The following is a 16,296-nucleotide window of genomic DNA, read 5'->3' as shown; positions in this document are numbered from 1 at the left end:
TTTCCCCGCACTGACATTGCATCGGCCTATCTGTTCTTTAGGCTGCAGGATCCCACCCTCCCCTCCTGTTCTCTGCACAACAGGAGGGGAAGAGCTGAATTAGTGAGCAGCCTGGCTGGTCTTTGCTCTGTCTGGATCCTGGCTCCAGGATCACCTTTCTCTTCCCTAGGGCTGCCTGGAGGGGAGGGACTAGAATCCCTGCTCTGTTTCTTAAATCTGAAAAGACCTGGTGGAGCTCGGTTCCAGGCAGTTCCCCCACAAGTTCAGCCCTGCCTAACATGCATTACAGCAGGCCTAATGCCGTATGGGTTCAATATCTTTTTTTTTTGCAAGGTTTCAGCAATGCTTTTAAATATAATATATACATTGTAAGTGATATTTTTACCTCAGACTGTACTTCATGTGTTCTTTTTCATGAAAATTATGTCATTATAAATGCATCATTTTTTGTGTGTGGCGGGGGCCATCAGGGGAGGAAAGAGAGCAAGGCTGTAAGGTTTGCCTAGGATGCCTGATACCCTTGCACCAGCCCTGATTGGAAAAACTATAAAAATTAAGCCTTAAAAAAAAATAGAACGAAGAGTGACAGCAAATAATTTTTCACCCAGGGCAGAAAAAATGCTAGCACTGGTTGTGGGTAGGGTTTGGGTGAGAGGGGAGGAAAGAGAAAGGCAGGGAGGGGAAGAGGGAGCGAGTATGTGGAAGGGGAAAGAGGGTGAGTGAGATGGAAGAGGGAAGTAGAGAAGGAACAAGACTGTATGGGGGTGTGCGAGTGGGAGAGAGATTGCCACACGCAGGTCCCCATCATTATTCCCACTTCTCGAGGGGGCAGCTGCTGGGGAAGGGTGAGTGGCAGGAGGGGAGGGCTCCTGGCGGTGTGGGACCGTGCCTCCCCCCTCCCTTCTTCAGTATTTCACATCGTTAAAAGGGTCAGATGCCATAGGACCTTCCACTCCGCAAAACTCCAAGGAGCACCTCCCCCCCCCACCCTGCCATGCCCATCTCCGTGATTTGACCTGCACCATGCCTTGGGTGGGGGGAGGGGAGGAGCACTATCTCATCCCTCACCTCAGGCAGCAGATTGCCTTGAGCTGCTCCGGAGCCCCATGATTTCTAAGTGCTGTTATTCCAACTGCTGAGCACTTCCTTTCCTCTCTATTCATTATTCATTAAACACCACTCGTCCGAAAGACCCTTCAGAGAAGCTTATAAAGGAACCCTTCAAGTCCCACCTTCAAAATACACCCGTCTAAAAACCACCAAAGAACGTTCCTTTTCCACAGCAGGCCCGGTCCTCTGGAACAGACTTCCGACTGACCTAAGACTGGAACCTTGCCTTCACACCTTTCGAAGACAACTGAAGACTTGGCTTTTCCTCCAAGCCTTCCCCTAGTCAAAATGACAATTCGGACTCAGCCTAAGAAATGAGATAATTACTAATCTCATAACCCGTTGTATATTATTTATTTGTTGCTAATTTCTCTCTACCTTTCTTCCTGGCTACTTTAGCCCCCAAGTTCAATGCCCTTGTTTTATGTAACTTTGCTTGTTTCAGCCTTCTTGTTTGGTTACACTTATTTATCCTCTAAGTTCCATGTAAACCGGCCTGATGTGAATTCTATTCGTGAAGTCCGGTATAGAAATATTAAATAAATAAATAAATTATTTGTTGCTCACTTTATGGCTACTTTTTCATTGTGCTTTGTCAGTACTATGTAAGTACCCTTCCAGCAGAGTAAAGGCAAGTGTCTCTCTCTCTCTCACTGCCCAAATCGCACATACCACCTTTCGCCCGCCGTCAATGCCACTGAAATCTCAGCAGCATCCTCACGCTCAAGGCTGCCTTTTCTAAGGTCCACGGTGTCCGACTCCCCAAACAGTGGCAGATTCACAGCAGTCTTTTGAGAAAGAATTGTAGCAAGAGTCAAGATACATGGATAGTCCAGGTCTGTAGATACAGGAACCAAAGATCTGGCAATGATGGAGGTTGAGACCAACCATTAGAGTGGTCAGAACCTCAGGAGAAAGATGAGTGGGACCAGTCTTGGATAACATGCAGTCCAGATTGTGCTGCTCGACTCCAGCCATGTGTTCCCGACTGCCACCTATGTGACAAGAATGAGGGGAGTTGAATAGCCACTTAGATATCTCTCTACTCTAGAAATCTCAAATGTATTTATTGATATTTAACTCTGCAGGCACCAATGAAATTAGACCCACAGTCAGAGTACAATTGCTCTACTGCCCTTTTAATAGAGAAAAATCTTCAGAGGGCATGGATGAAGTTAGACGTGTCCATGGATTCAGTTACCTCAATGTGAACAGCACGAATGCTCATGCAAGTGAATAAAATGGACTGTCGCTTGCTATTCACTTGAACTCCTGTGGTCCTTCATGAAGTAACTCGCCATAGTCCAAAAACATCAACTCCTACATAAATGAAGGGTGGTTTGGTACTAAGCTCCTTCTAGACACCATTTTCTAGCAAAGTTAGCGTTGATCCCTGTTATGTATCCTGGAAATGTGATACTGTGTGTTTTTTGTTTCCTTCTCTCATGATGAGCTTAGTATTTATTTGTAACTTTGATCCCAGTTACCTGTACCCCTTGTTTGATGTAATGCATTCATTTGCTTTTATTGTTTCGCTGTAAACCGATGTGATATGTAATTTTGCACATGAATGTCGGTATATAAAAGTTCCAAATAAAATAAATAAATAAGCTGATCAACTGGTAAGACTGCCATTTTTTTTAAATATTCTGGCTTGCCCTGCAGCTTTTGTAACTGGACACATCCATGAATTATCGAATTGATGCATTGTCTTACACTGATCAGCGGCTTGAATGGCTCCCCTCTGTGAAATGTCATCCCTGATGTTTAACTTGTTCATGATAATAATGGACAAGCAGAATGGCGATTAGAAATGTGCAAGAAAAAAATGTTGCTTTGCTTTCTTGTTTCGTTTTGGGGGGGAGGGTCCTCAAGTTTAATTTCATTTATTGTCTGTTTTCATTCCTGAAGATTGCAGAAAAGAACAAAAATATTGAAATGGGGCTCTTCAGGTCCCTCTACATCCCATTTCTTCCATCCCCCCCAACTCCACTTACCCATTCCATGAAGGATTTGTAGAGTGGCCAGCCCAAGGCCTAGGCCCGGGCCTGGAGCCTCAACCTTGCATAGGTCCAGGCCCGGACCTAATGCCAGGGTCTAGGCCAAGACCCAATCCAGAAGCCAGAGCTTAGGCCTAGGGCCCTAGGCCCTGGTCCGATGCCTGGGTCTGGGCCAGACACTGGGGCCTGATTCTAAGCCCTCGCACTAGGCCAGGCCCAAATGTAATGCTGAGGCCTAGGTTAGGTCCATGTTCAGGTCCAGGCCCACCGCCAAGTTCTAGGCCAAGGCTGAAACCCAGACCCAGGCCTGATGCCGGGGCCGGGCTTGGAAGCTGGATCCTGTCATGGAGTCCTAGGCCTAGGCCAGCCTGGCTAAAGCCCAGGTCCTGACACCAAAGCCTCGGGTGATGCCAAGGCCAGTGCCCAAGACAGAGTTTAAATGGCACTGGTGAGACTCCTGCTGTGGATCACCTGAATACTGAAAAAAATTGCAGTAGTCAGCGAAACAGCATATCTAGAGCCTGCATTCCACCCTTTGATTTGATTGTGTCTGAAGCGTGGCCATAAGGAGAAACCTAGCTATAGAAACTTAGCCACAGGTGTGAATCTGCTGTGAGAGCATCTGCTTGTTTTCTAATCCCACAATTTAATCCCTCATTTTACTATTCTGTCTCTGCTAGGCTTTTCCTATTCCCAGCTTTGCTTGGTTCTTACTGGCAGACAGAGGAAGCCACTTCTTCAACTCCAAACTTTATTAACAGGCAAAACAAATAACAGAGTCGTACCAAGGCTGATAGTCAATTCCACTTAGCCAGATAAGTTTTGATTTATCTGGCTAAGTGGCAGTTTAAATATTTGGCTGCGCTGAGCTGTTGCCACTTAGCCAGATAAGTGGTAGGTGGAATGAGCATGATGGGGAGGAGTTGAGTTAGCCCAATAAGTTATCCAGCTGAATCTGATATTAATTGAATAAGTCTGGTTGGCCCATACACCTGTCCTAAAGTTAGCTGGATATATAAACTAAGTTAACTGGATAAGTTTTTCCAGTTAACTTGCTGAGCTGTACAGTGATTCAATATTGACTTCAATGTGCACAAACTGAAGATAACAGCGACCAGCATAGACTGGGCCACAAAAATAAGGACAGGTAAAATGAGAATCATTTTGCAGGGTTAGCCAGGATAGCTACCAATGCCACATAGGCCTGATCAGTACTTTCCAAGGATGACTAAAAACAGGAGAAAAAACTCTCAGGCACTCCTGTTTCCAGATTAAGTTATCCCTTTAGAACCGACTGTATTGAATGCAGCAAAAGCTGTGAACATGTAGGCTGACTATCAATTGGCAGTATAACAGTAACTTGGAAACTATGTAGAATAAAGATGTGAACACATCATGAGCAAGAGAAAGAGAAAAGCTGTTATGGAAGCAAGACACTGTGAAAGCAGGACAACAGTGAGTGAGAAGGAAACACCCATGGAGACAGGACAGTACTCACATGCAGGATACAGGGTTTTTTTCTGAGGGACCACAGGGAAATTCAGGCAGGTGGAAGAAAAAGGTGCCATTAGTCAGTATCAGCACATACCCTCTGAGAAAGCTCTGCTTCTGCCCTGGCTAATTAGATGTAACAGATCCAGGGGAACATATTTACTCAATATTTCCATTAAAAGAAGGCTGAAGGTCATTTCACAACAATAAAATATTTGTTATGACATTGCCACACTCTGATACAATGCTAGTAGTCAGCAGGTTGGGAAGGATTGTCCATTTGCAAGTAATAATGGCATTTCTCCAGAAACTCCAAGCACTGGATCAGGTGTTGATATAAGACCTCTGTTGATGTGAAACTAACACAGTTATACTGAGTGTGATTAAAAACTCATACACCTGAGCAAAATTACACTTCACAATGGTTTCTTATTTATAGTTACATTGATTATCTCATGCACAAACGAAGCTTGTGGCACATAAAATACAGGCCATTGCATAATGCTAGAGCAATTTCCATACTCCTGACATAAGTGAGGCTTTTCAAAATATATTCCTGGTCATTCTTCTTTCTGTTTATCACTATGGGGTAGATTGTTCAGAAGTTAACTGGTCATCACTGACATTTATAAATCACTCTGTGCTCAAGAGCTAAATTTAACCACTTTAAAAGTTGGCAGCCCCAGAGGCCTTTCCAATGCAGGAAAAGCAGCTCATCCTGAACATTGGATGGCCTAATTTTGGCTGCCTAGGTTTAGGGAAATTTAATGCAACAACATTAATGTGCTTGAAAATTTGACCAAGGTCATAATAACATAGTAAATGAGGGCAAATATAAAAAAAATCCAAATTAACTGCTTTTTCATGGACGGAAAAAGCAGTCTTATCACTGCTGTTGTAGGCTGAACTGCCACTCCATGTAGTTACCCTCAGACAGTGCTTCATTACTTTCCTCTGTCTCCAGGGATGTTTATCCCACTGTTTTTTGAATTCCATTACTGCTTTTTTGTCTCCAGCGCTTCCTCCAGAAGGGCATTCTAAGCATTCAACATCCTCTCATAAGAACATAAGAAATTACCATGCTGGGTCAGACCAAGGGTCCATCAAGCCCAGCATCCTGTTTCCAACAGAAGCCAAACCAGGCCACAAGAACCTGGCAATTACCCAAACACTAAGAAAATCCCATGCTACTGAAGCAATTAATAGCAGTGGCTATTCCCTAAGGGGTAGATTTTAAAAGAAGCGCGATCAGCCTACTTTTGCTTGCGCATCAGACTCAAGCAAAAGTACGCTGGATTTTAGTAGATACGCGCGGAGCCGCGCGTATCCACTAAAATCCTGGATCGGCGCGCGCAAGGCTATCGATTTTGTATAGCCGGCGCGCGCCGAGCCGCGCTGCCTACCCCCGTTCCCTCCAAGGCCGCTCCGAAATCGGAGCGGCCTTGGAGGGAATCCTCTAACGCCCTCCCCTCACCTTCCCCTCCCTTCCCCTACCTAACCCACCCGCCCGGCCCTGTCTAAACCCCCCCCCTTACCTTTGTTGGGGGATTTACGCCTCCCGGAGGGAGACGTAAATCCCCGCGCGCCAGCGGGCCGCTAGCGCGCCAGGACGCGATCTGGGGGCGGGTCCGGAGGGCGCGGCCATGCCCCCGGGCTGCCCCGGGCCGTAGCCACGCCCCGGGCCGTAGCCACGCCCCCGGGCCCGCCCCCGGAACGCTCCCGACACGCCCCGAAAACGCCGCGCGTTCGGGCCCGCCCCCGACACGCCCCCGACACGCCCCCTTCGAAAACCCCGGGACTTACTCGAGTCCCGGGGCTCTGCGCGCGCCGGTAGGCCTATGTAAAATAGGCTTATCGGCGCGCAGGGCCCTGCTCGCCTAAATCCGCCCGGTTTTGGGCAGATTTAGGCGAGCAGGGCTCTGAAAATCCGCCCCTAAGTAAACTTGATTAATAGCCGTTAATGGACTTCTCCTCCAAGAACGTATCCAAACCTTTTTTGAACCCAGCTACACTATCTGCACTAACCACATCCCCTGGCAACAAATTCCAGAGCTTTATTGTGCGTTGAGTGAAAAAGAATTTTCTCCGATTAGTCTTAAATGTGCTACTTGCTAACGTCATGGAATGCCCCCTAGTCCTTCTATTATTCGAAAGTGTAAATAACCGAGTCACATCTACTCGTTCAAGAACTTTCATGATCTTAAAGACCTCTATCATATCCCCTCTCAGCCGTCTCTTCTCCAAGCTGAAAAGCCCTAACCTCTTCATCCTTTCCTCATAGAGGAGCTGTTCCATCCCCTTTATCATTTTGGTTGCCCTTCTCTGTACCTTCTCCATTGCAACTATATCTTTTTTGAGATGCGGCGACCAGAATTGTACACAGTATTCAAGGTGCGGTCTCACCATGGAGCAATATAGAGGCATTATGACATTTTCTGTTATATTACCCATTCCCTTCCTAATAATTCCTAACATTCTGTTTGCTTTTTTGACTGCTGCAGCACACTGAGCCGACAATTTTAAAGTATTATCCACTATGATGCCTAAATCTCTTTCTTGGGTTGTTGCACCTAATATGGAACCTAACATTGTGTAACTATAGCATAGGTTATTTTTCCCTATATGCATCACTTTGCACTTGTCCACATTAAATTTCATCTGCCATTTCGATGCCCAATCTTCCAGTCTTGCAAGATCCTCCTGTAATGTATCACAGTCCGCTTGTGATTTAACTACTATGAATAATTTTGTATCATCTGCAAATTTGATAACCTCACTTGTCGCATTCCTTTCCAGATTATTTATATATATATTGAAAAGCACCGGTCCAAGTACAGATCCCTGAGGCACTCCAGTGTTTACCGTTTTTCACTGAGAAAATTGACCATTTAATCCTACTCTCTGTTTCCTGTCTTTTAACCAGTTTGTAATCCACGAAAGGACATAGTCTTCCATCCCATGACTTTTTAGTTTTCGTAGAAGCCTCCCATGAGGGACTTTGTCAAACGCCTTCTGAAAATCCAAATACACTACATCTACGGGTTCACCTTTATCCACATGTTTATTAACCCCTTCAAAAAAATGAAGCAGATTTGTTAGGCAAGACTTCCCTTGGGTAAATCCATGTTGACTGTGTTCCATTAAATCATGTCTTTCTATATGCTCTACGATTTTGATCTTGAGAATAGTTTCCACTATTTTTCCTGGCACTGAAGTCAGGCTCACTGGTCTGTAGTTACCCAGATCACCCCTGGAGCCTTTTTTAAATATTGGGGTTACATTGGCCACCCTCCAGTCTTCAGGTACAATGGATGATTTTAATGATAGGTTACAAATTTTAACTAATAGAGCAGAAATTTCATTTTTGAATTCCTTCAGTACCCTAGGATGCATACCATCTGGTCCAGGTGATTTGCTACTCTTTAGTTTGTCAATCTGGCCTACTACATCTTCCATGTTCACAGTGATTTTGTTCAGTTTGTCTGACTCCTCACCCCTGAAAGCCATCTCCGGAAGTGGTATCTCCCCAACATCCTCAATGAAAAAATAATTCCTGACATTGCTTCCCAGTCCACCTCCCTTGGAGCTGCACACCACAAAATCTAGCTCTACTACAATTTCCTTTCCATTAGCGCTTCACCAGGGGTGGATTGGCCTGTAGGCTTTGAGCATGCCCAGGTGGGCCAGTCAGGGCAGTCATATGACGCTGGTGTTGTTCGCGGCAGCCTCATGTCTGTGGCGACCTTGCGATTTAACACCAGGTCCCACAAAAGGCTGCTCTGGCAGAGCGGGAGCCTCCACCGAGTCTCTCTGCTCATTTCTATTTTTGTTTTTCCCCTGGCTGCAGCCACGATTCCAGGGGCCTCGGCTTCTCTTTTATTTTTTTTTGTCCCCGCAGCCACAGCTCTATGGGCCTATATTTGTTATTGGTCCTTTCCCTGTAGCATCGCTGATCTCTGTGGGTCTGCTCTCCCCCTCTCCCCTCACTTCTGCAGCAGAGGAAATGCTCCCACAGTCTTCCCTCACCCCTTGTATCTATGCCACAGAAGGTAGTCAGCAGACATTCTGCTGCTACTTCACCATGGCTGAATACCTCTCACTGATTTCTGCTGACGGCCCACTACTGTTGAGGCTGTGCCAAAATATAACCCCACCACCAGGAGGGAGAAAGGTGAGAGGAGACGCATCTTACCATCATGCCTGTTCTGCATCGGGGGTAAGAGGTGGACCCCGACCCCGACGGGAGTGACGCCTGGAGTCTGACGTCATCTAGGAGGGACGGTCAGGGATTTAAACCGCCCCTCCTGCAGCGTTCTCCTTGAGGGAGAAAGGAGAGAGGAGACGCATCTTACCATCATGCCTGCTCTGCATTGGGGGTAAGAGGTGGACACCGATGGATCGCGGGAGCGACGCCTGAAGTCTTACGTCATCTAGGAGGGACGGTCAGGGATTTAAACTGCCCCTCCTGTGGCACGCAGTCGACGCCGGCGCGCGGCTTTCTTGGACTTTTTCTGCATATTGGAATTCCTCAAGTTTCTTCGACACTTGGCATGTTTAAATATTTGATTTTTTCTCTCTGTCTCTCCTAAGAACCCTCCATGATAGGGAGGTGGTATTATTGACTGTGATTTGATTAGATCTGGCTAAGATCTCGAGAGGACAGGCCCTCTTTCTCCTAATTTAATTTGTTTTCTCATCTAATGCCACATACCAAGAGGAAGGGCCGATTAAGGGATGAGATGTCTAAGTCACCTGCAATCGTTCCTCATCAGCCATAGATCCCTGGGTTCTTTTCAGTAGCTGGAACTTTGACACCGGAGAGCAAAGTCGCTGTGGGGGTGGTAGAGGAGCGTATTCCTTCCCTCCTGACTCTTGAAGTTACTCTAAGCCCCGGATCTCCAAATAAGCCCACATACCCTGGGGACTCTGAAATATCTACACCTATATTGTTGGATGCAGGTGCGGCTTTGCCACAGCTCAACGAGATTTGAGAGAATCTAGTGGATTACAGCAATTGGGAGAACTGAGTTTAGATGCAATGACTTCTACAGCATTGATGCAAAAAGCTGCCAATTTTAGGCCCCTTCAAACTACAGTGTTGTCTGGGGTATCTGGTGGGGCAGGGGAGGATAAGCAGCTTAAAGCTCTTGTTTCATGAGAAATTACTACTAAACCTGATATTATATTGGAAGGTATCTGGTCAACATTGAAATCAGTTGAGAGCTCAATAAAAATTCTTTCACAAGTAACATTAGATACAAAAAATCAAACAATGTCAAATAATCAATTAATTTCTAGTTTCAATGTTAAAACAGATGAACTAGATAAATGAATATCTTTAATTGAAAAAACGCAAGTACAATTAATTGATTCAGAAAGAATTGCTTCAAAAAGACTTGAGGCAGTTGAAAACTCGTTGAGGGCCCATAATTTAAGGATACTCAATTTTCCTGTTATTAGATCTATTCCTCCTTTAAATTTATTCAAGACATATTTGCAACAAGTTTTAAAAATCCCTGTATCGGCCCTACTGGTAATAGTTAAAGCTTTCTATTTGCAGCAGTCAAATCAGATAGAGGAGCAAAATATCTCCTTAAATTTAACAAATATCATAGAGATGTCTCAGGATACAGAAATTGATCAGAGAAAACCGTTACTTATCTCTTTTGTCTTTTTATCAGAAAGGAATCATGTTCTTAGATTATTTTTCAGAAATAGACAAGTAAAGTTTTATGGTCATCCTATTTGGGTTTTTCCAGATGTGGTGAAAGTTACCCAACATCGTCGTAAAGAATTTCTTGCAATGAGATCAGATATAATTAAGTTGGGTGCTCGATTCATCCTGAAATACCCCTGTAAGGCTTGTATTACTATTATTATTTGTGGTAGTTGTGGGTGGATCCTTGGGCCGGTGGCAGATGACCACGCCCCCCGGGGGAAGATCCCGAGAGGGACCACCGGTCAGGCTCAGAGGTTGGAGACAGACACACACTAGTTCTTTTATTAAACAGTATATTGAACCATCAGAGGTGGCAGTAGTGAGCTGGAAGCGCCTGGCTGGGCTGTAGTCCCTTAGATACTGGAACAGCAATCCCAGGATGGCTGGGCTGTAGAGAAACTAAATATAGTGAGTAGGCAGGGTATGCAGAGTTCTGGTACCGAACCTTGATAGTAACACTCACACAATAGTCTCATAGAAGTAGTCCAGGTGTTGGAATGAGTTAGGCCCTTGAGGAGCGAGTACCTGGTTCCAGAGAAAGCTCTGAGAGAGATGGTGACTCACTGATGTAGTAGACAGCAAAGACTTCCAGGCAGAAGAGGTATTCAGCAACCAGTCCGGGAACATGGGCCCTCGAGGAGCGAATATCGGTTCCAGACTGTGACCTGAAAAACAAAGAGAGAGCGAGGCCCCCGAGGAGCGGGTACCCTGGTAAGTCCGAGGAGGCAGAGTAGCTGAGGTAGATAAACCCTTGCTAACATGATTAGTTAGCGTTTTCAGAGACCTTATATATCTGGAACAGATGATGTCATCTCAGGGGGATGCCCCTGAGGTTCGCGCCACTGCTGGTACATCAGTCGGGGCCGCATTTTTCAGGAACAAGTTCAATTAAAAGAGTTTTTGGCAGCTCACCTCTCCCCAATAACTACAACAGAATAGGAGTAAGATTAAAAAATGTTGTTCCTAGCACTAATCATCACAGTTAAATTATAGCATTTTATGCTTAATGGCAATTAATTCTTTATAATTAGACGCTCCTTACCCACCTCCTTATTATCTTATATTTTGATGTCTTAATAATAATGATATTGAGTTTCATGTATGTCTTTAATACTGAATGATGTTATTTCTTGTTTAAGACATTTATATTTTCTGTACAAGAGTTTAGTTTCTTGGGTAAATTTTTGAAAAAATTGAAAATAAAGAATTGAAAAAAAAAAATATAACCCCACCACCATGTATTGGGCCTACCTACCTCTTCCCACAGCAGGGCCATCAGCTTGTAGCCCTGCCTGGATCCCTCCTGACCACCAATGTAAGTATAAAAATGTTTTATTTTAGATATTCAGAGGCAGCAGGGGAGACGAGACAGAACAGGAGTGTGCAAGGTAGCACGCATGTGTGTGTAGGTAGGGAGCGTGTGTGCATGTGTCAGTGAGTGCGAGGGAGCGTGTATGTATGTGAGAGTGGGTGCGAGGGAGCATGTGTGGATGTGTCAATGAGACCAAAGGAGTATGTGTAGGTTTCAGTGAATGCAAGGGACTGTGTATATATATATATATATATATATATATATATATACACACACACAGCCTCACATCTCTCAACACATCTATACAACTAAGACCACATACCTCATCTAGACCAAACAGAAGTGCCTACAAAGACACTCTGTATGCCCCCCAAGCGAAAACATCCTTAAGAAAGCGTGCCATATCGTCAGCAGGATCCCATCAATGGAATGCGTTGCCTCCTGACCTCCGGCAAGAGCCTTGCCCATCTACATTAAAAAAAAACTTAAAACATGGCTATTCAGCCAAGCCTTCCCGGACACTTAATATTTCCTCACTTTCAGCCTGACACTTTCAAGTTGACATTCCATTCGGACACTACAGTCCAGCTCATTGTTTCTGTTGTTTTTTTTTTTTCAGTTATCAACTCATTTGTTTTTGTTAAACTGTTATGACCCTGTTCCACTGTTAATTGTCACCCCTGTTCTTTGTATCACCCCTGAGCGAATGTTGCAGTTGCATTGTAAACCAATGTGACAGGAACGTCGGTATAGAAAAGTAAAAAATAAATAAGTAAGTAAATAAATAAATATATGTGTGTCAGTGGGAGCGAGGGAGAGTGTGTGTAGGCTTCTGTGAGCAAGAGGGAGCATGTTTGCGTAGATATCAGTGGGTGCAAAGAAGAATGTGTGCGAGATGTCAGTGGGTGCAAGGGAGCGTGTGTGTGTAGTTAGTGTGTGTAGATGTCTGTGGGTGCAAGGGAGCATGTGTGTGTAGGTATCAGTGGGTGCCAGGGAGTGCTTATAGGTATCAGTGGGAGCGAGGAATTGTGTTTAGGTGCCAGTGGGTGCAAAGAAACATGTGTAGGTGTCAGTGGGTGCAAGGGAGTGTGTGTATCAGTGGGTGCGAGGGAGCGTGTGTGTGTAGGTGTTAGTGGGCACAAGGGAGCATTTGTGTGTGAGTGTGTGTAGATGTCTTTGGGTACAATGGAGCATGTGTGTGTAGGTATCAGTGGGTGCCAGGGAGTGCTTATAGGTATCAGTGGGAGCGAAGAATTGTGTTTAGGTGCCAGTGGGTGCGAGGGAGTGTGTGTGTCAGTGGGTGCGAGGGAGCGTGTGTGTGTAGGTGTTAGTGGGCACGAGGGAGCATTTGTGTCTGTGTGTGTGTGTAGATGTCTTTGGGTACAAGGGAGCATGTGTGCATAGGTATCAGTGGGTGCCAGGGAGTGCTTTTAGGTATCAGTGGGAGCGAAGAATTGTGTTTAGGTGCCAGTAGGTGCAAAGAAACATGTGTAGGTGTCAGCGGGTGCGAGGGAGTGTGTGTGTCAGTGGGTGCGAGGGAGCGTGTGTGTGTAGGTGTTAACACAAGTTAACATTTGTGAGTGTGTGTGTGTAGATGTCTTTGGGTACAAGGGATCGTGTTTGTGTAGGTATTGGTGGGTGCAAGGAAGCAAGTGTATAGGTGTCGGCGCAAGGGAGCATGTGTGTGTGTAGGTGTCAGTAAGTACAAGGGAGCATGTGTGTGTGTGTGTGTGTGTGTATGTATGTGAATGTATCAGCAGGTGCAAGAAAGCCTGAGTGTGCATGAGGGCAGTGAAAATTTGTGCACACCCTCACCTCCACTAATCCAGAACAATCTGAGGGTGACTGGTAAGTATAGAAAGTGGGGGATTTTAAAATTCTTATTGTTTTTAATTATTGGCTGTTATCTGATGTGTCTGCTGTTTTAAAATATTGTATTTGTTTTTGGCAAATGTTTAAAAGTTTTATAGGAGTTTAATTAGTGGAAGTTCAGCTGTTTTGTAATATTTATCTTTTTATTTGTTACTATTGAGGATTTATATTTCTTGATTTAATTGGTTGATGTTTTATAAGGAATGGTAGTGTTTCTCTGTTTTTCATTGTTGCACTGCATACAGGGTTTGGCTTGTTGCAGTTTCCAATTCAGTTTTTGTCTGAACATTTCTATTTATACTTTATGGTCTCTTTATTCTGTATTTGGTGCGGGTCAATCTGTGTTCCGCATGTGCGACAGAGATGAGGTATTCTACTAGCATGTACAGTAGTTTCTGTGTAGGGATCTATAGCAGTTTAACTTGTTCTGGTTTCCAAATTGGTGTCTTAGACCCTGGTGTAATATTTGTAGTGTTGCCTATTCATAGTTAGAGCTGTCACTCTTTGAGTGCTGGCTGTTACTGCTGTTTTTGTATTGGAGTTTTACTATATTTTAATTGTAATTCAGGTTACCCAAGTGTTTCTGAGAACGAACCCACACCCAACATATATTACAATAGATTTAATGCAATATAGGATGCAAGTGTCTCTTTATTTTCACAGGGTTTTCTGGTTTAGCACCATAGCACTGCATGCAAAATCTACTATAAATGCATAATTTTTAATTGTGTGTGAGGAGGGAGGGGCTGGGGAGTACAAGGCTGTAAGCTTTAGGGATGTGCATTCATCCTTGTTCGGGGAGCCCCGAAAACCGAAGGAATTTTTCCCGATTTTCGTGAAAAATTAGTTTTCAGGTTACACGTGCCGGGCCTATTTTAAAAAGGCTTGGGGACATGCGTAAAGCCCCGGGATGCGTGTAAGTCCCGGGGCTTTACTAAAGGGGTGGTCCAGGGGCAGGGGCAGGGCCAGAGGCCTCTAACACAGTGGCCATTGCCGATGTGTTGGAGCATCGCATGCCGGCAGGCTGCCGGCATGCGCAACCTGCGCCTACACAGAGACAGGCGTAAAAGGTAAGACAAAGGTCAGGACGGGAGTTAGAGTAGGGCTAGGGGAAGAAAGGTTAGGGGAAGGGATGGGAAGATCAGGCTAGGGGGGAGGGATTGGGGAAGGCAGCACGGCTTGGCGCGCGCAAGGTGCACAATTGTGCACCCCGTTGCGTGCGCCGATCCCCGATTTTATAACATGCGCACTCATCTTATAAAAATCAGGGGTACATGTGTGCGCACCGGGTAGTGTGCGCACATGTACACCCGTGCGCACCTTTTAAAATCTACCCCTATGTGCCATGAGTGGCACCTTGTAGACCAACCAGTTTATTGAGGCATGAGCTTTCAAGGACAGCCTCCACTTTGTCAAATGCATTTGATGAAGTGGACTCTGCCACGAAAGCTCATGCCTCAATAAACTGGTTGGTCTACAAGGTGCCACTGCCGCACCTTTTTTCTACACCAGACAAATATAGCTATCCTTCTGAAGATTTTCATCAAAATCTATGTTCTGCAAATCCCTAATATTAATGGATGGCTAGTTTTCCTTGATTGTACATGAAAACTTAAAATAACAAGTAAGTAAACTATGATACAACCATGATAAAGGAGTAACTTGAGAAAAGGTGGATAATACCACTTCATCCAAGGTGAAAATCAGATCTAACGTATGACCTACACGATGAGTTGGACAAGAGGCGTTGAATAAGTCCTAAATCAGCCTTGAACCCCAATGAAATTCTTGATCACAGCTACTAATGGACCTGTCAAAGTACCCATTGTAATCACCCATAATCATTAAATAATCATAAATGGCAACATCTCTATTGTCTCTCTGAGGGAACCACTTCTCATATCAGGAGGATTGTAAACAATTAATAACCAATACATCCTTTCAAGCTTGATTCAGAATAACAAGGCTTTAATAAACTGAAGTGGCCTCAAATCTACCACAGCTATTCTAATGGAATTAAGATAGAGCTAAGCCAAACCACTCGCTCTCTTCCCCACCCTGTTCCTAACAAGAAAAGAAAAACACGAGAGACATGATGAATAAAGGCGAAACTCTTCACCATCCCTCAACCACATTTCAATGGGGGTACATAACTTTAAATTACATTCAGAAATGAGATCCAGAACTAGTGAATATTCATTGCAAGTGAGCAAACATTAAGTAGAGCACAAGAAACGCTGTGAAATTTATAATTACAGATCACAGCAGCAGAAAAGAAAGGGCCTTCTGTTTCCCCTGTCAGTTGTAAGTCTGACCATAATGGCTTTGGCTGGTCAGAACCGAAATTCAAGACATGACACCTTTAAAAGGATCCCATTGGTGTTAGAAAGCGAGGTGTCACTGCGGGGGAGGGGTCAGAACCAGCTGGCAACCCCTGCAAAGACTCATGAGCAGAAAGCTATAGGAAATAATCGTATAAAAATACAAAAACTCACAAACTGGACACTAGTGCGATAACACTTCTACCTCATTAAAAGGGGTTTTCTCAATATAGGGAACCACGATGTTGCCACAGGGGATAACCCCCTCTTTATCCTTTTCACAATATTAGAAATTTTTTCTAAAAAAAAAAAAAAGTATAAAAGTCTGCCATCAAGGATAGGCTCATAATAGTTGGAAGTGTCCCTATTGTAAAATCGTTTAATCAATTGGAACAGTCATCTAGGATTTTTTTTGCCTTTTTACATTGTTCTGCTAAAAAATCTCTTTGTTTTAAAATGTTTTCTTCTATA

At 44.5% G+C, this 16,296-nt stretch overlaps 1 protein-coding gene across 1 annotated transcript in view; it reads right to left on the bottom strand.

Moving 5' to 3' along the window:
* LOC115098183 (whey acidic protein-like) overlaps positions 1–4,697 on the bottom strand; it is a 29,227-nt gene extending 24,530 nt beyond the window's left edge. The window contains exon 1 of the mRNA XM_029614580.1: positions 4,609–4,697. Within this exon, the coding sequence (XP_029470440.1) occupies positions 4,609–4,678 (70 nt within the window). The 5' untranslated portion in view covers positions 4,679–4,697. The remainder of the gene's footprint in view (positions 1–4,608) is intronic.
* Positions 4,698–16,296: the final 11,599 nt, after the last annotated feature.

This window comes from Rhinatrema bivittatum, chromosome 8, assembly GCF_901001135.1.
Source record: "Rhinatrema bivittatum chromosome 8, aRhiBiv1.1, whole genome shotgun sequence".
Classification (NCBI taxonomy): Eukaryota; Metazoa; Chordata; class Amphibia; order Gymnophiona; family Rhinatrematidae; genus Rhinatrema; species Rhinatrema bivittatum.
This window is presented reverse-complemented; position numbering and strand designations above follow the sequence as displayed.